A 25,859-nucleotide genomic window follows, 5' to 3' on the forward strand; every position below is an offset into this window, starting at 1 on the left:
ACAGCACAGCGCCACATAACACACTTCCCTTCTCGCTAATCATTGGTATGACTGACATGCTTTCCTCTGTCCTGTCCTAATTACAGCATTATTAGTTTTCACGGTGTTGAGCAGCAGTGCATATGCAGAACATGACTTAATAAGTGAGAAATCACAGTGGAACATGGCAGGAGGGTCAACACGGTGAGTGTTTCAATTTATACTTCTGTAATACAAGTTTGAAGAATCGTCAAAACATCCCAACGTGAACTCAAACAAAAGCAGAAAATACTAAAAAAGATGTACACTGCAGGTGCAACCCATGCTCAGGGCATCTCTCATCTGCTGATGTTTGCAACTGATATCAATATATATATATATATATATATATATATATATATATATATTTTTTTTTTTCTAGAAGTGTGCGGAGATCATGTGGAAAAATCAAAGCCTAATTGAGCTTAATGATACCCCCATCTCTTGGAAAGCAGCCAAGCATATCCAGGCAGCCATGAAAATTACATGAAAGAGCATTTGCATGCCCACGGGACCTCTTTATTTACAAATTGAGCACTAAACGTGAGGGCTGCTCATCAATCCTATACTTTTTTGGAGTTAATTGCGGCCATGCATGTTTAAAGATTCTTGTAATGTGTCCTTCAAATATTTTCTAATTTAAATTAAAGGTTTGCAAATAATAGTAACACCAAAACAGCTTCACAAAGATGAGAATAATTCCTCATACTCCTTCATGCAAGTATGTTGTACTTATGTATAATGTATAAACATTTGACCTTATAATAAACTGATGATGATCCTGTGACCTTTCATTAATTGTGTATGGCTCTGTTGTGACTCTCTTTGAACATTCCTTTGTATGGATTTATGCTGGAATAAAAGCACTGGAGTTACTAACAGTTGGTTTTCCTGTTTTTTTCCTAACTGAAACAAAGGCTCAGGAAAGAGAGATGTCTCCATTTTAAGGGCACTACCTTTGGGCCAGGACGAAACAAGCAGCTGGGGTATAATTTAAAACCAAACCTTAATAGAGATATTTTTGCATCCTAAAAGCAAACAAGCAGCAGCTAGAAAAGAAATCCTCATCAACCATAGATTGTCCTTCTAATGTCAGTAGTTACCATGGTTCTGGTTCTCATATTGCATATGAAGCATCATGTTTTGCTGCATGTGAGGCCGGGTGTCTCTCATGTTAAAGACACTCAGGAGACATCCTGACTCAGCTGTTGAGATGCTCAGTGCGCTCGGTCTCTCTGACTTTGTGGCTGTCCTATGTCTGTTAATACTCAGGTGGACAGCTCCCAGGTTGATGCTCCCTGTAGCTGCAGCTCTAATGATGGACCCTGGCGTTGTTTGTTGTGCATCGGGGACCTCGAGCTGTGATGCTCCTCTGGCTTGTGGAAGCTGCCAACCCTCTAAAGAGCCTCCGCTGACTCAACACGGGACTGTTATCGACTGTCCTGTTTTATCTGCCCTGAACCTGCAGCAGCTGTCCCAGTGGGACGGCCTTCTGTGCAAATAGGCAGTTAAATATACTTCTGTGCACTTGGTGCTGAGTGGAAGCATGAATGCATCTAAAACTAGAGATTACATGTGCACATTCACACAGAGACATGTCTAAGAATGTCAGAGGGTGTGCAAATATTCACCCACATTACAGGGTCACAGATGAGTATAAATGCCACAGCAGGCTCCTAATTTGCTTTTTATGTAACTAGTAAAAACATCCAAATGTAATTTAATAATAAGTCACTACTGCTGTAAAATAAAGAGCATTGACTGCAGTTCACTGCACAAAAATGGCTCCTTCTGGTCAAAATCCAAGAGATTTATTCACATATTTGCTGTGTATTTATGTATCATATGTGTCTTACTGTGTGTGTGTGTGTGTATAAGAGTTTTTACTGTATATATTTACTGTATATATTGTATTTATTGTCACGTCTTTTGATATGTATATATGTATATATATATTTATATATATACTCAGTGTTGGGGAGTAACAGATTACATGTACCGACGTTACGCATTTAGAATACAAAATATGAGTAACTGTATTCCATTACAGTTACACTTTAAAGAGATGGTAATCAGAATACAGTTACATTGTTGAACTCAGTGGATTACACAACAGTACTTTCAAGCATTTTTTCACTCCGCTGGTTGAAACAAGTCATGTAAAATAATGTCTTTGTCTTCTTACAACAAAGATCTTGTTCACAGCAGATGTCTGACACCTTATCTCATTGTGTGGTCATATATGTGTGTATGACAGTAAATAGTCATTGCAGTGAGAGCTCTTACCGTCAATACAACATCTTTGATCAAAGCTAAAATCTTTGGTTCATGTCGGCAAAATGGACAGAAAGCTGCATGAAGAGGGGGACAGAGAGGACAGAGCAGCCGGTCTGATGGGGGTCAGAGGATGAAGCGCTGCATGTTTAATGCTCCTCATGATACCGGTACACTGTTAGCTTCACTTGAAGGAGTGAACTAGTTAGCTGTTAGCTAACTCCGTCCAAAACTGAGGCTGATTAAAACTTAAATAGGAACGTGTCTCTTGCAGTCAGCTGGTTTTATACATGGTAAAATGAGTCTGTTTTATGTACGTATTCAACTATTTTTGTGTGTAAAATGACTTTGGGTTACGTCATTTAAAAAATATATTATTCTGACATCATTACGTTCTATTTCTCTAGAATAACCAATAACACTGAATGCAGTCAGCTGGAACAGTCTGGACATTTTTATTGAATGTCTTAGTGTCCTTTGTAGTAAGCAGGGACTGATCGCTGCATTCAATCACTTAAAATGCAATTCAATGTGTGAGTAATCCAAGTATTCAGAATACGTTACTCAGACTGAGTAACGTAACGGAATACATTACAAATTACATTTTAGGGCATGTAATACTTTTTAAAAGTATTCTTCCCAACACTGTATACACTGCTACTACAACCTAATTTGCCTCTGGGGATAAATAAAGTCAATCTTAATCTTAATCTTAATCTGATTTCACACTGATGCTGCATGAAATCTGACAATGTATTCTAAGGGTACCATTATGGCCACTCTGAAGCTGGATGTTATGTAAGCCTGAGTCAGACTCAAAGCCCAAAAAAGTAGAAGCCTTCGCAGAAAATATGAACTCAGTGAAAAGCAACATCAAGTGACATCTCTCTCACAGGCAGTTTCAACACCACCACTCATACCTTGATGCATGCGAGCGCCGCTGAGTAACCACCCACAGATGGCGTGAAATAAAAGCCTGCAACTCCCCACGGTTCAGACAGAACTGAGAGAAAAAGAAGTCGTTTTGCCCTTTAGTCAAGTTCTCACAGTAGCAATTCCATGGTCTGGATGACAAAGAAGCCGTAACCTGACAATCCTGGGGTAGCAGGTTATATTGCTTGGTTAATTTCTAACCTTTGAAACACATTGTGCTTTGGATAAAGCAGCAAAAAAAGCATCACTCTGCTTCATTATAATAGTGGTAGTGTTGCTTTATGTACCTATTCAATGCATAACGCTAGGTTCAAAGAGCTGTCACATCTCTTCTGTTCCAATGACGGCTCGCCGGTGCTGCCTGCACACCGCTGGTTTCAAACAGAGTGAGTAAGGTGGATATTATAGAAAGCTATAATAGCACAGCTGCATAATATATAAAATGCGGGTTTTAAAGAGATGTGACTTGGCAGTTACTTTAAATACAGGAGGCCTTTAAACAACAAATTACTATTTTCTAAGAACAAAAACTAAAAGTTTACAACAAACACGTCTAATTCTGCCCAGCTGCAGGCCACAAAGATGAGCTGCAACGCAACAGGTCAACAGGGAGCAGGGGGAGCATCACACAAGTGCAAAAAAACAGGCTGAAACTAGCCCAGAATCAATTTCCATCCTCTCTGTGGCAGCTGCTGCCTGGTTAGGTAATGTGAAGGAGGAGTGACCATGTTATGGAGCACAGGCTCACCATCAGAGGAGGAAGGTCTGGATGTGAATGTGTGTGTCTGGAGGACACACCGAGGGCAGGAACTTACCTCTGCAGATGGTGCCGTTGCCCACGTATCCCGGCTTGCAGGTACACAGGTGTCCTCTGATGGTGTTGGTGCAGATGGCGTTCTCATCGCACAAATTCTGGCCACTGGCACACTCGTCGTGCTCTGCATGAGAGGAGGAGAGAAAGAGATGAATTGCACAGTCAGAGCAGTGCGTGTATTCGTGTCCTTTGAGTGTCTTTATGTTTGAGTGGGACCACAGTAAACCAGCTACTTGGCTGGCTGAACATTTTAGGCCACGGCTCAGCTTTTCTTCTGTGTACAGCCAGCTCTATGAGCCACCATGATTCCCAACACCAGCTCCGCCTGGCATGCTCAAAAGTGGATTTGAAGTGGAGTCTGTAACATGGAAGTGACTTCAAAACAATTGCAAAAGAGCTGCTGCTTTCTCAGGCCTCCTGGATTTACTTTAAAACCACCGTCAGAGGTTGAGGTGCAGGAAGGAGCTGATCCACGCCAGGTGCACTGACTAATTACTCAGAATCAGCACCAATTAGCCTAATGATGTTGGCTTGGGTACTGGTGACTAGTGAGACACAACATCAAAAAAATATCCCCTATTAACATTCATGTAAACATGTAAACATAACCACAAATTCCAGACTGGAAATCAGGAAATGGACAAACATGACTGCTGAAGTTTCAAACACCCATGATGATTGTGACCTTTCTTCAGTGAACTACATGACCTTTTCTATGTGGATATTAAAACAGTGAAAGTCAGCAGTATGTAAATATGAATATAATTGTATGAATTCTGTAATCCAGGCGTGCCAATAATGAAGGATTCCTACATAGTGATGTAGTGTACAGTGTCAGGGTGAGTGTTTTACATTCTGCCATTCATGTAACGTTGCTAAATACTGGCCCTGTATTCAGACTTGAATCTGCTGTAGAGAGAATCTTAACAATGAAAATGTTTATTTGTGTGTATAGTTTAAGTTGTAACGCAGCTCTCCTGCTTCCTACTATTCTGGCGTTGGATAGAAGCCATAAGTTTGTTTATCTTTGTTTCTCTTAGTTTAGCAAACGCCCATTTCACACCATCTCGTCACATATCACACCACACTTTGTCTAGTCGGGAGGTAGGTGTTCAAGGTTACAGTACATCTTTCTTCAGTTCCTGACCTAGCCCCAAGTACTCATCAAAACAAACAGTAGCCCCACCATTCCCAGCCCACCTGCTCCTCTCCTGATGTGGACTTTTGCAGCTGCATCGGCCCAATTATCAGATGATGTTGAGCCATACATCGATATGTTCCTTTAGTATACCAAGGTGTCGTGTATGGAGGATGCATTATCAACTAAATGTGGTGGGTTTTCATGAGTAAGTGTTGTATTAGGGCAGCTAGAACTAGCTTGTTGAAAAAAGAAATGTATTCAATGGAACTACAGTAAAAATGGAATGTATGTCTCCCATGGAAGCAGCACGTTATACTTCAATCTCTCTGTCCACATCTGAAATGACTGGCATACATTTCTGATATGAATATGAATACTGAATAACGGTGGCTCATAAATGTCTGATTGACAGTTTATCATGTTATTAATAGTGAATGAGTTTCCATCAAGTCTTCTTATTATCTTCTTAGCATCAGGATCAGCTGTTTAAACACACATTACATGTGACGAACAGGTTCAACACAGAGCTTAACCTTTGCCACAAACCTGCTTAATGTAAAGAAAATCTGATTGATAAGTTTAAAAAAAAAACATTGAATATTATTGAACTGACCCCTGCGGTATTTATATTTATTCAGGCCGGCTGCAGCCATTCACCTAGATTAGAATCTATTACCCTGATGATGATTGTATACAACATATTACAGACGTCTGTGGATCTACAGCACAGCTGCAGTGCTGAAGTATCTTTTAACATCAAACTGTGAACTGTGTCTTTAAGTGTCAGTCAGGACCTGGCCTGAGGCTGCCTGTACCCACAAGATACACACTCCCGCAAACACACTCCTTATTAATATGCAAAAGCTTTGGTGGGAGTCATGACTAATACATTCCCCTTAATTAATGAGCGGTGCTCATGGAGCCCCGAGGCAACTAGGAGAAATTATTTAGCTTTTCTCTTCCCAAGGATTCCCTCCCCTGTAAAGTGGAGGTGAATCTGAACAGTGCTGGTGGGCTTGTGTGAGAGTTTATGTGAGGGGATACCAAAAAGTCGGCTTCATTAATGGTATTAAAGGAAGAGTTGCAAGATTAAAAATGCAGTGTGCTAATTGCTGGGAGCTAATGTAAGGGAGAGCAACACAATCAAAACAGTGATGGACAAAGCTGCTTATTAATGCTGGTTAACGTCTGAAGGCCAGTCTGAAATGACTGAGCAGCATAAACCGACAGCTGCTGCGGCCGAACTGAGCTGCCAATATGAAGAAGCTGGACAAGATAAATAAAATTCATAAACTCAGAGTTGGGCCCGCGCCCTTTATCGGTGCTTTTTTAATTCTACATTCACTTTGTGGTATTTTGGTGCCAGGTGCAGAAGGTGAGGTGCACACACACGCAGGGCACAGCTGGTATTCAAATAGAAAATGTGCCTAATGTTATGTTTATGTTGTGAATAGAACCCCGGAGTCCCTGGTGCACGGTGCCAATGTGATCATTTCATCAACAGTAAACAAAATACTGCGCATCAACAACACAGTGATGCTTAGGAATTAATCACGTACGTTAATGAAACACTCCCTAGATGGTACATGCATTAAAATCTGTACTTAGAGCAGGCCTGCACCGATTCTGTAAATAAAAATAAGTAACAATACCGGACTGAAAAGCTTCTACCTTGGTCTTTTAAAGGCTGCAGTTAGATTTAAATCTATCTATCCAGTCACGTACATGAAGAATACAGTCCTGCATGAGATGTTTTCTCCTAAACGCTGTAGTAGAAGGTCACACGAAGTATTGTATATGTGTGTATTCCTTTATCCTCCTCAGCCACAACTATATATACCGGTATATATATATATAATGAGCTGTAAGCCAGACCAAAACTGTGGCAGTTCTACATCCAAAGGCAAAGTAATTTTGGACTGAAGCTGCTTTACTTCACTGTGCAGCTGGTGTGGAAGTTTAAAAATTCATTTTAACTTGGCACTGTGTCATTTCTGTCAGCAATGAAGGAGAAAGTTATTAACTAAGAATGTTAGGAAGCGAGTTTATAAACCAATCTTGTATTGCATTTTTATTCTAAGCCAGCACACGTGAAAGTGCATTGGAGGCTGCTGTCAGATAAGGCGAGCATGAGGGGATATATTCCCCTTTTCTGAATTATGGAGAAAACAGGCGTCTGGATGAAGGTTAAAGCTCCAACCTGAGAGGACGTGGATGTAAAACTCCATTTGAATCAATGGAAACTGAAATCACTCTTTTTATTATGACTGTTTTTGAAGGCTGTCACTCACTATTCTACTTGAACATGTTATTAATTTGTTTGTGTATGCTGTGTATCCGTGGGGTACGACAGGTTAAGTCTGTTATTATTAAGTAGTTTTATTTCTAATTTAATTCGGCTTTACTAGTACATTTCCTGTGTTTCTATAGTAACAAGGAACTGCATTTCTAAACTACTACTACTAACTACTGCTGGCAAATCCAGCAGTGAAAGTATATCTACAGTAAAATAAACAATCCAAATCATAAATGACTGTGTGATGGCAAAGTTATAACATTCCCAGTAGTTACCTCAGTGATTCTACAGGAGATGACAACAGCCTGATTTGTGCACCCTGGCCATCAGATCCGGTCTAATTACTGATGATTACAGAGTGATGTGGTGTCAGAAATGGACATGTTGAGGTGACCTCCCCGGCGCGCTGGGCTAATGATGCATAATGACTGATCATCACAAGCACGGACAACGACCGCCATACTGAGTGTGGCTTACAACATACCGGAGAACCCAAAAGCTATGCTCCACAAAACAAACAACAAGGAGAGCAGATCAGAACCTGTCTTTGTGATGAAACTGGTATAAGATACGTAGACTGAGACATTCTGGGCACTACGACCCTGTTCACACTGGGGAAATCAATCCGGCTAGAGCAGGATTCAGGCCGTTTCCGGATATATCCGGATTGATTTCAATCCACCTGTCGGAGATGGATCTAGCCGGATCAAATGTGGCTCAGGTCTGAACACAAATCCCGCTAGCGATGTGATACTCCCGGGCAGTGTCCGGGTTACGTACAAAAGCCGTATGTAAACAACCATTAAACTACGACAGCTTTGCCCCGAGTATATTTTCAAAAGGGCTACAAAGGAATAAAGTGACACAGGACAAAAAAACGCATGATGCATGCACACACTCCTACCGTGGCCTGAATGGACTCTGTATATTACGAGGCGCCACCTAGTGGTTTGGAGGACCGCAAACAAGCCGGATTAAGCCAGATTGAGTGCGGACACGCTTGTGTGATAGCCGGATTTGAAAATAGGTCTGAACGTATCTAGCTTAAAGGCTATCTGGATTCAATTCTACTCTAGCTGGATTGACTTTCTCCAGTGTGAACGGGACCAAATTAACAGATGTGGCTTATAATCCAGGTTAAAGTGTGAAGCACTGCATTATGGGAATTTATAGTGTATATTCTTTACTTAAGTTGAACTTTTAAAGTAGTCCCAAAATCTATATCTCGATTTGCTTTAGCCTAATCGAAAGCTTTGCTCTCTCCTGTGCTTTAATGAATCGTTTGTGTTCTCATTACCTCTGCACACCATCACGCTCTGGTAACATTTCCTTTAAACTTGCTGCTCTGTTGCTCTGATTGTAATCTGATCAGGACAGCAGAGACAGCTCACTACTCTGAATATCGAATCAATTGTAAATACATTCATAGTGTAGCTTAACTACTGATGCAGTGTGTAATTGAATGCAATCTGAGTTGAAGCATAGCGGACATAAAAACTAATAATAACTAATCATTTGTGTCATTTTGTAGAGAGTATTAAAATATATTTGAGCATGTGTCTAAAGACATAATTATGATTATATATATATATATGTATATATATGTATGTTTTAAAAAGCTATGACTGGGGTTATAATTAATATAAAACAACTAAATTCTCTTTATTCACATTTAGCAAAAGCTATTACAGAGGCCTATTATTAGGCACAGCAGGGATTTGGCTCTTTCTGTTGAGAAACCTTTGAATTTATCGACTAAAGGCTTTAAAGAGAAATATGATGGACATTCAGTGTTTTTTCATTTATATTGTGCAGCTCAAAGGCATCATTACACATTCAGAACAAAAGCTTGTCTGCAGACAATTTTGATTTTAAAGTGCTATGGGAGCAAAGATGGGTGGATGTTGGCAGTCATTATAAAAGAACAGATTCTCCTTCATGCCAAGTACGAGATAACAAGAATATTTTTACACAAGTGGTGTGAAACTGTGTCATACTTAATCTGTAATGTCCTGTATTACTTTATTTTCTATAACACGTACGAGTTTAACAGCAGAAGAAAAAAGGCCACTACAGGGACAATTGTTGTAAAAAAAATAGTCTGTGCTCTTCACTCTTGACACCCGAGAATGATATTACAACATAACTGCCTCCTCTGAATGAATCCAACATGTACACTTAATTACATTTTCTATGGCCACACAGTGCCAGGTCATATCGTCTCTCTTCCTGCCACTGAGCATCATCCGTACCCTTTCTGTGTGTTTCCTGCCTTGGTTTTCTTTTTTTTTACTCCCCCTCATTACACATCGGTCAGTGTGTAGTTAGTGATTCTATGAGTTAAACCAACACCTCATGATTCACTTTAACTTTGCATTATAAATTTCTGAAACATGTCCTCATCTCTTAAGAACCTTGTTCCGTAATGTCAAGCAGAACACTTCAGTAATGTGGAATTTAATGATCAGTGACAAGCCCATAAAAAAGAGGAGAGCACGGCAGAAAATTCAAGGTTTTTCGCTTCTTACTTCCCCTCCACCAACACACAAAGTCGTCATGCTCACTTTCTGCCTCAGCCTTGCTTCTCACCTTGACGTGATGTGAGCTCAGCAGAGTTCTGTCCTGTGTTGCGGGCAGAAAAATATTGACTGTCTGTCATAGCATTTAGCCTGAGGCACATAGATTTCCATAAAATTAGCTGGAGAAAAAATGTCTGATTTCCCTGCAGTAATCTACCTGAGGTTGTTTTTCTTTTGACCTATTGGTCAATTAATTCCACCTTTTCCGGTTGCTTCTCAGTGTCACTGCATGGAGGCAGAGTGTGCGTTTTAGTAATAAAAATATTGGTTGAGACAAAACAGGAAATAAGGCTTTACAGAGGTTTTACATTACACATCCTGGTGACCTTTAAAGACTTTTCCGTTCAATTGTCACCATCATGGCGAGCAAGATGCCTTTTGTTTCTGTGTTTTGTCTAAATGTCAACAAGTAACAATAACATTATAATTTTGTCATGTTGGTTTCAGGGACACCTTGACGGGACATGATGGATGTCAGACTCAGTTCTGTTTCAATCAGACTTGCAAGAGAGGGCAATACTTACCAGACTATCTAAACTACCGGGACCTGGCACCGACCTGAAGTCATAGCTATATGGTGCAGACCAAATGTGGTGTTTACAGCTGGTCTTCACCAGGAAAACATAACAAAAGGTTAGGAAGATTGAAGCAAGGCGTCTGGACTTTTCTTGAAGACGTTTCGCTGCTCATCCAAGCAGCTTCATCAGTTCTAACTATTTGGTGGGGAAACATGGTTTATATGTGGTTACAGACCTCAGTGGGTGGGTCTGGGTAAAACTTAAAAAACAATAGCACTAAATGTTTCCATACTTATGATGATCTGGCTGACTGGGCCAGGTGTGTCTAACGACTGGCTAACGACTATGAAACTGCCGGAGGGGGACTGGTTGACAGCCCTTTGTTCTTGCTCTGAGTATGTGCAAACTTCCTGGGAATGGATGGAATCACTGCATTGTATGTGGTAGAAAGATGATGTCTGAGGCCACCACCTCTGTTAAGGGAAGATTTTTCCAGCTTAACATAGATGGCTTCCTCGACTCCTCTTTCAAACCACCTTTCCCCCCTGTCTAAAATGTGAACATTGTTGTCCTCAAAGGAGTGTCCTTTGTCTTTGAGGTGGAGGTGAACAGCTGAGTCTTGTCCTGAGGAGGTGGCTCTCCTGTGCTGAGCCATTCTTCTGTGGAGTGGTTGTTTAGTTTCTCCAATGTACAGATCAGAGCATTCCTCACTGCACTGGACTGCATATATCACATTGCTGTGTTTCTCCCTGGGAATCTTGTCCTTCGAGTGAACCAGTCTCTGTCTCAGTGTTGTCATCGGTTTGAAATGGACCGGGATGTCATGGTTGTTGAAGATCCTGGAAGTTTCTCTGATACAAGTCCAGACGCCTTGCTTCAATCTTCTCTAAGTATGATGACCTGGATGACTGAGAATCATCAACATAACAAAAGGTTGATATTTTAGTCCTGCAGAAATAGAACATGTGTGCATGCCCCCCTAAACTCCGCTTGTGCTCCCTCTCTTTGTCCATATTTGGAGTTTTGGCGGAAGTGACGCTGTCAACATGGCGGCGGTCAGAGTGTCCCAGACCCTCCCACCGAGCCTCAAAACGGCTCTTCAGAAACAAACGGTGACGTCAGAGAAGCTCTGTCCATAGTTTTTACTGTCAATGGTTTGAGGTCTAATTAAACCTAAACTGCTCCTCTCAGGGCCACTATCCCCTGACTTTTATAGACTTTAGGAGCCTTTATGTGCATCAGCCATTACACCCAACATTAACATGGTCATGTGGTAAAAATATCATCAAATATCATGTGAGAAGGGACTGGTTTTAAGTCAAAGCAGGACTTACAAGTAGTTTTGGACACCAGTAATAATGGGTACCAGCCCCACTCTATACAGTGAACGTTATTTCAATCCACTCTGGCTAAAACATTCTGAAATCATGATGAATGACATGACTTCTTACCCCATTCATCTTCTTCATGCAGGCATCAAAACATACTGTACATGTTCCCTTTTAATGGGAGCATCGTTTTTCTTAGGATTGGATGACACCAGAGGAGATATGTGCTCAGCTGCTGAGTGTGTTCCCTGTTATTATGAACACCAAGCACTACCTGGCACTTTAAAACAAGTTCCTCTCAATATGCTGTAAATATGTTCGTTTACATCATGAATTCCAGACGCATTAGCGTTTACTTTGCTTTATAGACTACCCAGTGTGTGTCTTCTGCGCCAGCAGCAGCATAATACAATCAATTTAATACCCAATGAAATATACAGCTCAAGGCAAGAAAGATGCTTAGGCAGCAATTCACATTAATAAAAGCATGTTCCATTAATGTGCTCTGTCAGTAAACATCCTGCACGCACAGCCACAGAACATTTTTATTCCGCGCAGCTGTGTCTGTATTCAGCCGAGGGAGAAGGAAGACAATGCATCAAAGACGACAAAGCTCAGAGAACAGCAGCATAAGATGAGGACAGACATCGCTCTGGATGGTTGTTCAGCTCTGTGATGAGCAGGAAGAAACACTCCTTACATCAAACCTTTATGGGAAAGCTAAATATATACACACGCCAAGCTTCTCAGAGGCAATTACAAATGGATGAAAGTGAGGACGAAGGAAAACTTATGTGGCTCCGTCCCTCCCTTACCAAACTGTGTTTGACGAGCTTATTAAACCAGCTGGTGCCAAGCCAGTTTTAACAGCGTGACCCCATTTTTGAACAGTTAATGTATACAGGGAGGGTTGCCAAGGCTTCCAGGCCCGTCACACCTGAGCTCCACAATCATTACATGTATAATTGGAATTGGATTTGATTAAATTTTCATTAAACATGTAATGCATCTTGAGGGGATGCAGCCTTTTCCAATGCTGGAACTCAGAAGAATGTATATATGTATGTAGCAACTGATGCATGAAATTAATGGCAGCTTCTTTTGGTCAGCTGAGCGGCAACGCCTGAGCGTATTATGTATCAACTGCAGGCTGATAAAGGAAGAGTATTGATCAGCAGAGAGCAGGTGAGGACAGAAGAGATGTTTAGATGTGTGTGTGTGATGTGTGAAGGATCAGTCGACTGAAACACAAACGTACACCAATAATGAGATCAGTTCAGTTCAGTCAATATGGTTAAAATACCTCAATTTGTTTATGTCACAGGCTGATAATATCGATTAGAGCTTAAACAGTGTGATTGCAAATCAATCAATACTCTGTGTCATAAGAAATATAGGATGGCCATACGTTCGGTTGATAAAATGAGAGAACAGCTCAGAAAAAAACTATCCGGATATATCCAGATACGGCCCGAATCCTGCTCTAGCTGGATGGTGGACACCAAAAAAACCCTCCAATTCTACCACTTCAGCTTGTAACTACAAGCCTTATGAAGCACCTACTTCATTTAAAAACAAGTCTCCTCACATTATAGTACACAGAGAGCCATTTCCCAGCAACACATGAAGTCAGAGATCATAATGAAGGCACTTCAGCTCTGCTCATCATAAACACCAGAATCAACTAACCCTGGGAGTCTTAAACTAAATGCAACAATTCACCATTCTGTTCTTGATGGTAAATTGGCTTAAGTTATAAAAATACAGACATGAAAGACTAAAAAAAGTATTAATGGAAGTCCAGACTTTCACGGTGGAGGGAGGGGATACTGGAGGACCCTGGAGTTTCCTATGTTTCTATTAAAAACAGCATGGAGAAGAGGATCGTCTGGCCTAACAGGTATTATAGTCAGGGATGCAAAGGAGGGGGGAAAAAAAAGGATCCAAGCGCCCTTTCTGACTGCGTCTGATGTGATGGTATTTTTAATTAACAGAAGAAAAATTGCATTAACTTGAACTGCGCTGGGAAAGTCTGAGGCTGGATTACCAAAACCAGCAAGCCCATAGGGGACACCTACAGCTTCTGTTTGGAAAATGTACATAATGTAAATTATTATGAATAATCAAAACACTACACAACAAATGTTTGAATTGGGAGGGACCGTCTGCCATTTTTGAGAGACATCAAGGCTCAATGGCCGCCATTTTGACAGTAATGATGACATCACCGCTGCTGTAGTTCCATAAGCTCCATTTGAACCAAACTGGATCCAGTATAGAGTTCTAAAGCATTGAAAAGAATTGAAAATAATAGCACAGGGACAACAAATGTTATAATAAACACTTGGACATCCCTGTCCTGTTTGGATTTAACCTGCATAAACATTTTGTAAGTGCTAATAATTACAGAACCTCACACACTGTGCCGCGGCTCCAATCCTGCTCTCTGCTCGTCTCCTGTTCCCCCAGAGCTGCCCGCCTGCTTCCACAGAGGTGAAATCAAGTGGAACCACAATTACTGCAGCCTCCTATTGTTTACAGGGCGCTGTCTTCACAAAGGACAGGCCCCACCGCCAGGCAAGAGGGAGAGAGAGAGGCTGTCCAAAGCAAAAGGTGATCCAGTACATGTTGTGTAAAGGCATTAACCCTCTAAGGGAGGCACTGCTTGGACTGTAATATCGAAAGCATGGTGCACACAGTGATGTAAGCTAGGCTAGTGATGTCTGATGTCCGTAGAGACACACATTCAGCACACACAGACACAGACACACACTGGCCTGCAGCAAAAAGGCAGGAACTAACACATCACTGCCGTTAGCGTCTGTCAAACATGCTCTTCCTGCAGTGTTTGCGTTTTATCTCAGTTCTGCTTCAGGTGCATGTGTGAGATGTCAAATATGAGCCTTTACAATTAGCATTGATTAGTTTCCCTTGTGATACTGCAGAACAAAATGACAGCTCAGACCCTAAAGACAAGTTCAGCCTTCAATATTAAACACAGCGAAGAGCAACAGTGCAAAGTCCAAATACAGTAGTGCAACTAGCTTGTTAGCTTCTTGAAGCTGTGAACGCTGATTTACATTCATGCAGAGCATTTGACGCCTCTGAGGAGAAGCTGAAGGAGAAGCAGGAAGAAGGAAAAGGGAGACAGAGAGAGGATTTATCTCTCCAGGCAGATGTAGAGGGTGGCCTCTTTGGGCTTCCAGTCAGCAGCCAGGACAGTTTACAAGCTGCAAAATGGATTGATTGTCCATGGATCCCTGTCCCCCTCCATGGCTGCCAACTGTGAGCTAATTAAAGACCACTTCTTCAGAGAAACACTGAGCAGAAACCAAGATACTTTCTCTCAGCCCTAAACCTCTTCAGTGGAAAAGCATTTCAGAGCAGAACAGTAGTAACTGGACTGAAATCCACAGAGGTACATTTAGACTGAATATTTCCATTGTTGAAAAAAAAGAGGTTGATAAAAAAGGTCAAGGAAAAGATATAGATTCAAAAATATTTCTAATCAGAACATATGGTGGAGAGGCCATTTAAACATGAATGGCTGCAATCACGTTTTTGTTGAACTTCATGCTGATTCTTTTAAAAAGAGGACGCTGGGTATTCATCACTTTGTATTCATTTTCTATGCTTGATTCAATTTCCTATAATAAAGTTTCAGCATCACAGTTGCAGAGCCATGCTGCTGGCAGTTGATGGAAGCTAACGTGTTCAAAGACATTAAGAAACCCCTGCAGAAAGAGTCAGAGTGAAACTTCTGCAGATATCATATAAGAGGTAAAACTGACAAAGAAGCGTTAGCCTATATATAAGGTGTAATAATTCATTCAGTCACTCAACATCTATCAGCATCTACTTTCAACTGTTGAAATCCATAAATCACCCAAAAACAGAAACACAACAAGCTGCTGAGGATCGACTACTAGCGTGTTAGTTGACAGTTTTCCCAACACTGTAAGGAAAACACATGTGCATCATAGTAAATCGCCACTTCTAGACATCATCATACTGTCTGTCTGACAATGATTTGTCCAAACCACACTAGATCCTCTCATGAATCTAGCTACATCACACTCAGTGGCGTCACATTGACTGCACTTGATGCTAACTATGGCTAAACCTGAAAGGAATTCCATCAGCGTTGCAAGTAGGCAATGTGTGGTCAAAAAAGAAATAAATTAATATATAAACAGACTTTAATCTGGATCTCAAGACGATGCTGTGTGGGAAGTCTGGGATCATCAATGTTATAACAATATAAATGAAAGGATGTTCCCACTGACATGGACATTTCTGTCTGTACTGAAGAGGCCACCTGCTGGTCTTCTAAATGGAACATCAGAGGATTATAAAAAATTTGAAAATGTACTCTCAAGCTCCTTAAAGTGATGCATTTTAGAGCAATCAAACCAACATTTCACCAAAACTGAATTATTGCCTTTGAGGCTCAATAAACAACACTGTGATGACTGGCTGCAGGTCAAATGTAGCAGCCATTGGGTGACTACTTTTTTTTTAATTCTGCAGAAAAGGAGCTAATATATATATATATAACCAAAATAATGACCACACTTTCCTTCCATCCCTCCCTTGTAATTAAAATGGTAAACAATATACCACCAAGTTACATGCTGCATGCAAGCGGACGTACCGGTGCAGGAGTACTCATCCACTCTGATGAAGCCTGGCAGGCAGTCACAGCGATGACCTCCGGGCAGGTTGACACACACCGTGTTGGACTGGCAGTAGTGCATCTGCGTCGCACACTCATCGATATCTGAGGACAAACAGAGCAGACACAGTGGATTAATACCTGGCTCAAAATCACTATGACGCTTTCTCAGCAATGTAAAAGAGGGCCGTGTTCGAGACAAAGGAAAAGAGGAGAAGAGACTTCCAGGAAACAAACAGAGCAAACGGAAAGCAAATTAGAGACACGTCTTGAAAAGAGGAATGAAAGCAGAGGGGAAAGGCTGATGAGGGAGAACAGAGAACAGCATCGCCTCTGACATCCTTAATGTACACCTAATATCATGATGCATTACATCTCCTCTCCATACACAGAATCTGTCTCCTCCTAATGTAGCTTGAAAGACATTGTGTGAGCATTAAAACACGAAGCTCAGGGAAGCATTAGTTGATGAAATGGGATCGGAAACACACAAGGGAGGTGTTATGTAGAAGGACCTAGATTTGTACGTCTGCATTCGTGTATCTGTGCATTAGAGAGTATTTATGTTGCCCGGGAGCAACAGAGAAGCAGCTTCCTAAGGCTAACAGGCCTTTCCACCACTTAAGGGACTCTGTAGGCTACACTTAAGGGAAGCAGAGAGTGAGCAGTGTATTTCCATATCCACTCCTTGGATAAATACATTCCAGCTTCGAGGTGTTCAGCTCATACTTTCCCGTTACAACAGAATGAAGTATGTAATTCACTTACATGCAACACCCAGAGCTTTTTTCTCACTGAATTTCATCCTTGGACAGTGTACAGTAGGAGTGTTGAATTGCACAATCAAAGAGAGACGGATCCTGTATTCAGGCATACAAAGCCTCGCCGGCCTTCAGCATAAAAAGCATTGATCTGCCACATCAAAACACAAGAAACTTGCTCGAGTGTTTTTGAGGCTACAAAACACAATACCTGGATCCACTCTTCATCTTGTCCTGAAGCACTACTCCATCCTGAAAGCCACTCATTTGATTACCCTTTATTAGGCGAAAGGCGGCAAAGCGTTGTTCAAGAGTGATGACAGCCGGCCTGTGATGCAGCCGACACACAGCCTCAATAATTCAAAGTCCAGGGCTCGCTGCATTTGTCATCTTTCATTTAAAGTGAGAAAAGCATCTACTGTCAAATCAGAGGCTTTCTGATCTCTGTTGTTCCAAGGTCCTGCACCCCCCGTGTTTGTAGCTGTGTGTGTGGTGTGTGTGTGTGTGTAGTCGCCCTGTGCAGCCTCCTCTGGGAGCACTGTTGCAGGTGAGGTCTGCTGACAGAACTGGAACTGTCATTTCACACAGGGAGGAATTCATTTTTTTGGGTTTGCCAGTATGCCTCTCTCCCTCTCCCTCTCCCTCTCTCTCTCTCTCCCTCTTTCTCTCTCTGCTCATCCACCCTCCACCCCAGTCCCCCCTCCCCACCCCCCCTTCTGAGCTCACTTTCTTCATCTCTCTGCTGCTTTATTCATGCTGTGATGTAGGTCAGGGCTGGGTAGGGGAACAGCTAAAAATAAGGAAGGATAGGACTCTCTCTGTGCATGTGCATGTATTAGTGTGCATGTATGTGTGTGTGTGCATGTTTGTGCCGGCTCATCTGTCTGTGTGTGTGTGCATGTTTGTGCCGGCTCATCTGTCTGTGTGTGTGTGTGTGTAAGAGAGAGAGAGAAAGATACAGGACTGTGTGTCTGGCAGTCGAGTGCTCGAATGCTGCTGTGAGGCACAAAGGGAGAAGACTCTCCATATTCTTTTCTCCATATTATTGTAGATGAGGGCACATGCATACATGCTGCTTCACCTCCTGCTGCAGGGGTTAATGGAAGCAGCTTTCTATCCAGCAACTATATTGTCTCTCTGATGGAAACGCCTTTATTTTCTTCACTCTGGTAAACCCAGATTGAGCGAGAGACTACAGGAGTGAGATTGTAATGTGGACCATGGACTCTGATGAGAAACTAATGTTTTGGTCTGTTTGGAGCCCAGTAGATGAAGCTGATGCTTCCTTTCATGCAAGAAGAACCAAATTTAGAGATAAATCATTTTCAACTTCAAGGATCTGTTCCTTTTACATGTGAAACTTCAGTGCTCAGTGGAGACAAAAAAGACAAGTGTGTGTGTGAGTGTGTGTGTGTGTTTGTGTGTGTGTGTTTGTGTGTGTGTGTTTGTGTGTGTGTGGGTGTGTGTACCAAAAAGAATTATACTCATTAAACGTCCAATTGCTAATGAATCGCATTCAAAGGTTTTCACAATGGCTGCTGCTCAGCAGGGTGTTTTCAGAAACCTGTGAACGGAATTTAGTGAAATTTTGTTGAAAAACACTCTTCAACTAACACAGATCTTAGAGGAATTAAGAGAAGAAAAAAAGGAAAAACGGAGAATGTTTCGGAGAATTCAGACGATAAATATTTTAAATCTAAAGTTAAATATATTTCTAGAGTAAAACTTAATGATGCACTGACAGAAACAATTAGTGCAGATGACAACAACAACAACATGTTTCCAGAGGAACCAAAAAAAACAAACTTTTTCTATACTCACATAATACCTCAGCTGGTCTATTCATTTTTGGGTTGTTGTCTGTGCATCGTACCACATTTGATGCAAAACTAGGGCATGGATCGCAGCGCTGGACTATTATTTCATCATTCATCATTAAATCTGAAGGATTCATTCAGTATTTGTTGACAACTCAGAACAACAAAACTACTGAAACTCCCAATCCTGCCTTCCAACAGACCAGTACAGCACCAACACTCTGTTAACTTCACCTGAGACCAGTGTATAAATGTGATTTATTGGCTGTTAAGAAAACAGATTCCATCAAAAGCATTTTTTTTTTAATTCCCTCAACCACTTCCTTCTTTGCACCAAATGTCATCATCTCTACTGATCACTGTCTCTGCAGATCACAAACACACACAGCTATCAGCATTCTCCTCTTCTTTGACCTCCCTCTCTCCCTCTCTCCTTCTCCCCCTCGGTTTATCACATATACACAGAACTTAATGTCACCCTGCAATTACACAACCTGATAATTGAGGCTTGCACTGAGCATTGCTTTCTGCATACAGGAGCGTGCACAAGTGGGAGATAAGATGTTCCATTTAATTGTCTTCTATCTAAAAAAAAATAATCAGTTTTATTGTTTCATTTTCAGAGTGGATAAATATCGGTTTCCAATAATTTACATTTTTACACAAATTATTATATGCGTATGAAAGACTCCACCAGTGCATGGCGAGCCAATCCAATTAATTATATGTGTGAAATTACACATTTTAAAAAAGCATGCAGACTGCTTACAACTTAAACAAATGATATTCTGCATGATATAGTGTTAAATATTAAGTGCTAAATCTCAGTGTTGACTGACAGCAGCAGAGTAAGCTGGGTGTACCTTTTCCCTTGCAAGTTCCTTATGTCAGGGATACCTCAGCTGGGCTGAACCCATAAATCCTTGTTAGGTGCCCAAACCACCTAAACTGGCTCAGCTGTACTCCAAGCTCCCTCTGGATGTCTTTAGGGAGGAGTCAAGCCTTCACCAATGGAGTGCCGGAGTGCCGACTCTCACCTTCCTTCATCATCATCCTCTCTCTCTCTATCCATCCATCCATTCATCCATCCATCCAGCCTCAGTGGCTTGACCAGCACAGACCATTCTATAGGCTATATGACGATGTCCCTAGATATTTTAACAGCCTTATTCTTCCACTGTTTTGTAACAAACTCTACATTCTAGCCATCACCAGGTGAAATCCATGGTGCAACTCTCTTTGCATAGACCACTATTTTAATTTTTTGGAAATAAGAATGGGCTCCACTGAAAGGGGCATGGCTCAGGCACTCATAGTGATACTCTGTTTCAGATGGTCACTGATGTGAATATTGTTTCTGAAGCTTCTGGAATATTTCTGGATTTTTTTGCTGCATGTGTGTACCGGATGATTGACAGGTAGCAGAGAGAAATGTATTGCAGTTCGAATATGAAAACTCAGCTCAGTGGAAAGAGGATAAAAGAAAATCTCATTCCTTTGATGGACGTTTATCCCTGTGTGGACAATATTTTTTCACACTACAGTAAATATATACAGCAGAAAATGGCTTCTTCTGAAGAAAGAAATTAATCTTAACCAGCAATACACACCATGATAATGAAGTTTTATTCAAAGTGTTCCTCCCATCAACTCTAGTGAAGGAGGAAAGTGAGCCTGCACACCTCCCACTATGCTCTGTTCCTCCAGCAGCAGCAGGAACTTGGACTACGGACACGAACTTGAAAAGAACAGTTATTATCCTTTAATGTGGACTGAAATTATTTTCATGACAGGGGGTTTCTTTCATTCTCTATGATGAGGGCGTGCAGAGGCCTCAGGTGACTGAACTCGGTGACTAAACCCTGTCATTGTTCTGTGCCGCAAACAAATCAAACACAAAAAAACACAACAATCAACATGCAGCGCAGGGCTGCACCTCTGAGGCTGTGTGTCCCCCCCTCAGTGCCACAGGAGGAAAAGAACTACTGATGCATTTAATTAGAGAGCCTTTAGAGAGCAGCAGTCCTTATCACTACTCGTGTCCTCCTAGAAGACGCACACACACACAGCAGGAACAGCTCTGGCTGAGCAGATTAGAGCCCGCAGAGGAACGCTACTGTTTGCTTTGTCTGTCAAAGTAGGGACGGTAGAACGGAACAGTGCGGTTCTCTTTCAGAAGAAGGCACCGGTGTGAGCACGGAGGTTTAATCTACCTGTCATTCTACAACTCCAACAAGGAGCCAACACTCACAGAGACACACCGCCGCTGACAGACCGAAGCGGCGACAGAGTCCGTCTGTCAGGCGGAGCAGAACAGTTTATGTAGATGACAGGTGCTCGGTGTGTGTGCAGGATGTTCTCGCAGGTATAGAGCTTAGAAAAGTACACCTGTATACACACTAACTGAAATATATATCCACATATCAGTCAGCAGGACGGGCTGCAGTGTGCACCGTTTCACAAAGTTTCACTGAAGTGAGTAAAATTCTACAAGTAAAAACATGTACTGTGCAAGAAGACATTATAATGAGAGTTTGCAATTAAGCATGCCTCCTCATTCAAAAATAAATTATATTAAAATAGAATGATGACCTTTTCCACTTCATCTACACACATAGTGTGAAAAGAGTTGAGGAAAATAACAATTTTCCTCTTATTCTTCTCCTGGCAAAAATCTGCATTTTAATTGTACATAAAAACAGTTAGCTTAGTGCATCAAAACAAACTAAATTTACCTCCTTGTTAATTGAGTTATCATCATTAGGCATATGCTATACCTGTGCTGTTGAGGCTGGTGTTTATAGAGACAGTTTAAAAAGCTAAAAAGTAAATCCTGACAAAAGTTGCAGTCTTTTTTTTTGTCCCTCAGGACATGATTAGCATTTAAATTCTTTGCAATCAGAAAAACACAGCTTTGTTATCTTGAAGGTACCTCGGTAAACAGAAAAGAGTCATCAAGCTCCAGTCAGGCACTGGCATACATTCAGAAAAGTGTAAAGATTTCACAAAAACACACCTGAACACATCGACGTTACCTTAGTGTCATCTGTGTAAAAGTCTGCAGTTTGGATTACTTGAGACATGAATCAAACAGTTCTCAGAGGGCGACATGGAACATCTACACAAGAGACAGTCATATGTTTGATTAATATTAAAGCATCACATCCAATGTTTTACCCAGTATGTATCACAGGCACACACAGCCCTGTGTCCAGGTGTGCTGCAGCGTTTTGGCTCTCATTCTGTCAGACTACTGCCAAACACACACACACACACACACACACACACACACGGAAACCACTTTAAATTTAAAGTTTACACAGCCAGGCTAACATGCATGTACTTACACAAGCACAGAGAATAACTTGTTAGCATCACTACGCAGTGCATTAGTGATCAGTTGCTAGGCAACGCCAATACCTCACAGCTGATGACCTGCATCATCTAACTGTCGACCCGTCAGTCACCTCATGCTTGAGAGGAAAATAATAGTTACGGGTAAGGAGATCTTATTAACCTGCTTTTTCTTCATTTTTTTTTTGGATACTACAGTAAACTGACAAAAACGTCCATCTTTCTGACGCATGTCGTATTATTTAAAGCACAGAAACAACAAAAGCCGCGACAGAAAAAGATGCAGAAAGAAAAGAAAAACAGAGGCACCGATGAAACAACACTGCACTTGTTGTGACATTGCCAGTGACAGGCAGTAATCATTTGACAGCAGAGCTGATATTGGGGTATAAATATTTGACAACGCAGTGTGGGAGTGCTTAATTAGCTTCGTTGTTATTCTCATCCAGCAGCAGCCGCTACCTGGAGCTATTGTTGATAAAACGTTTGTGTGTCTGTGTATGAGCGTGGATATTATTTTTTATTTGGATATTTATTTCATTTTGAGTTTAATTTGACAGTGATAATAGCAGTGGGCGTTAGACGATTACTCATAAGATAAGGATTAAGATTGAATCAGGAGTTCATGTGGGAGGTACAGGCAGGAAAGAAATGGAGGATGTAGCATTATGTGTTGGGGTGTACGCAGAACAAATGACCTTGTCAACTAGATTTGGAACGGCAACTTTAAAGAAATAAAACATCTCTGTCATGACGTCAAACACATAATGACAACAGCAGACTGCGGTGTATCATCTGCTCTGCTGAGAACGTTACTGGCTGCAATCTGCTCGGCTGATGCGCTGGGACTCAGGCTACAGGCCAGTCAGGAGGTCTGCCTCTGCAACATGCCCAGATCTGTGGCACGGAACGTTAAAGAGGGAAAGAAAGAAGTACCTCACTCCATAACCATCCACCTAAAACACCTCCTCCACCCTCCAACACGACTCATAATGATTCTAATTCACTGAAAATCCACTACAGTGCAATAACTCTAGTGCAAAACAACTACGTCCAGTTTAGTCATGTGCAATCTAAATAATACATTTCTATTTTATTCATCCTCTCTATAGAGTTTCTCTGCTACAGGCATTTGGCGTTTTGTATTGTATTGTATTCTACTGTACTCAATGCCTCAGTGGTAAAGAAAGTAGTATTGACACCAACAAATTAATTAACAAGGAAACATGCTTGGAAGAAAAAGTTTCTAACAGTGACTCATTGGGGTGAGTTTCACGCCACTTCAAGCTGTAGAAGCGCCTCAGCTGTCCGTGAGTGTACTGACAGTGTGAACAGCACTGTGGCCGGGACATGTTGCTTCAGAAAAGTGTCTCAACAGTGGATCAAACGACAAACTCTAATCTATGCTTACAAAACAACATGATCCAAATATTGGTTTGGGGTAAAAGTAACCATATCATTTTTAGATTGAGACTTTTGTTCCTCGGGAAGTATCACAGCCTCCTACATTTTTAATTGAGTTTGTAAATGTTTTTGCATGCCCCGCTGCTGCTGTGTCCCATTTTCCTGCAAGGTAGATGTGTCAGCAGGTGGCCCAGCGGGAGAAACAGAAAAGTGACGGTAGAGTAGCTGAGGAGAAACCTCGAAGAAGTGGCTTCTACACACACACACACACACACACATAATTATTTGTCCCTGTGCCCGGGACTGTTGGGAGGGCAACGGCAGCAGATGGTCTGCAGTAGCTTTCATTGTCTCAGGATGTGGCAACAGGGAGCGAGGCGTGCCCTGTTGGGCCCTGGCCTTGGAGACGCCATCGCCATGTCCTGCATCAGTGTCACATTCAACCTCTTCACCATAATTAAGGCCAGCCCCTCTGGTTCCACCTGACAGCAGAGAGCAGCTGGAGGACAGGGAAGGAGGAGGAGAGGTCGAATCCTACAGATCAATGGCAGCTGAGCAGCTCTCATGTTACAAGCACAGACACACACACACACACATGTCCGGTGGCCACATGGACACATGTTTCTATCAAACTTGAAAGCTTCTGAGAATCGAAGCTTTTGGAAACCTCATCATAGAGCCCTCAAAAGTGTACACACATATTCCAACAGAGCATCCATTCATTGTTAAGGTCAGCATCCTGGACTGCAGAAAGTTATGACATCATCATTACTGTGAACAACTACAACCATTGCACTCCCTCTTCATCTTGGGGAAGAAGGAGTGACCAGTGGGAAGCAAGTCCAATGAACAGGACAGGTGATGGTGTGTGTGGATAGAAAGTAAAAAAAAAAAAAAAATATTAAGCCCATGCTGAACTGTACAAAACTGCAGTTCCACCCAGAGCCTGTAAGGGGCTGGCTCCAAAACTGATAAAAAAACAACTTTGTGACAACTGTACAGTGGGCCATCCACCTCAGCTCCCCTGGTGCTCCTTCTTGCCTATGTTGGAGGTTTAGGCAGATTATACTGCTTGGCAACATGGTGACAGTCAGAGCCTTTAACAGGGACTCAGAATGGCTCTTCAGAAACCTGTGGGTGATGTCATAGACCCTTCATCCATGTCTATGGTGTGGACTTGTCTGTGAGTCCAGTTTTTTCAAGAATGCCTGTAAAAGTGGCAGAGAACCAGAACCACCACTGACTCTGAAGAGAAGTGTGTGTGAACAGGTCTGCTGTTAGTTCTTGTGCAGAGACATTGGTCACCCGGATAAGACTCTGGATGGAGGAGTAAAACAGGAACATCTGCAGTGTTGGTAAGAAGAACTTTGACATAAGAGCTAGCTGCCAACTAGTCACACCTCGATTCTTGAGACCAGAAGTCTCAAGAATCGAGGTGTGAACAGCGGCGAACCTTCATTTTAGCACATATATGTCCTGAATGGGTGTGAATCTTCACAGATGTAGGTGCTAAATGGCTTATTGGAGCATTTTGCTTTTTATATTTGGCTGTTCAAATATTTAATATCAAAAGTGAGCCATATTTGGTGAACAAAAAGTTGAACATCTGGAATACGACTTCATGTAAACACAGTTAAAACTGTGGTGATAGCACGTCTGAAAGCTTCAACCTCCATGTTGACTTCTTGGTCTCACTTTGCCTGTGCATCATTTTGTTGGTGCTGACTGAGCTGCACATGTACAGGTCCTAGGAATTATCTTTTTAATAATCTTTTTTTCCCAGTCGGTTTAGTGGATATTGGGCAGTTATCTTTCAACCCTCATCCCAACTTAATCCAGAATCTAATCGTAATCCTAATCCTTAACACTTTTAAAATATGATGACCAACAAAAATGAGCTGCTTAAAGGGAGGATTTAGCACCCAAATACATCTTATACACAAACTT

At 41.6% G+C, this 25,859-nt stretch overlaps 1 protein-coding gene across 1 annotated transcript in view; it reads right to left on the bottom strand.

Moving 5' to 3' along the window:
• LOC114433266 (protein kinase C-binding protein NELL1-like) overlaps nucleotides 1-25,859 on the bottom strand; it is a 201,504-nt gene that overhangs the window by 45,544 nt on the left and 130,101 nt on the right. Inside the window, exons 13-14 of the mRNA XM_028401745.1 lie at nucleotides 16,556-16,681; nucleotides 4,041-4,163 (exon numbers count right to left, since the gene is read on the bottom strand). Of these exons, the coding sequence (XP_028257546.1) occupies nucleotides 4,041-4,163; nucleotides 16,556-16,681 (249 nt within the window). The remainder of the gene's footprint in view (nucleotides 1-4,040; nucleotides 4,164-16,555; nucleotides 16,682-25,859) is intronic.

This window comes from Parambassis ranga, chromosome 3 (genome assembly GCF_900634625.1).
Source record: "Parambassis ranga chromosome 3, fParRan2.1, whole genome shotgun sequence".
Classification (NCBI taxonomy): domain Eukaryota; kingdom Metazoa; phylum Chordata; class Actinopteri; family Ambassidae; genus Parambassis; species Parambassis ranga.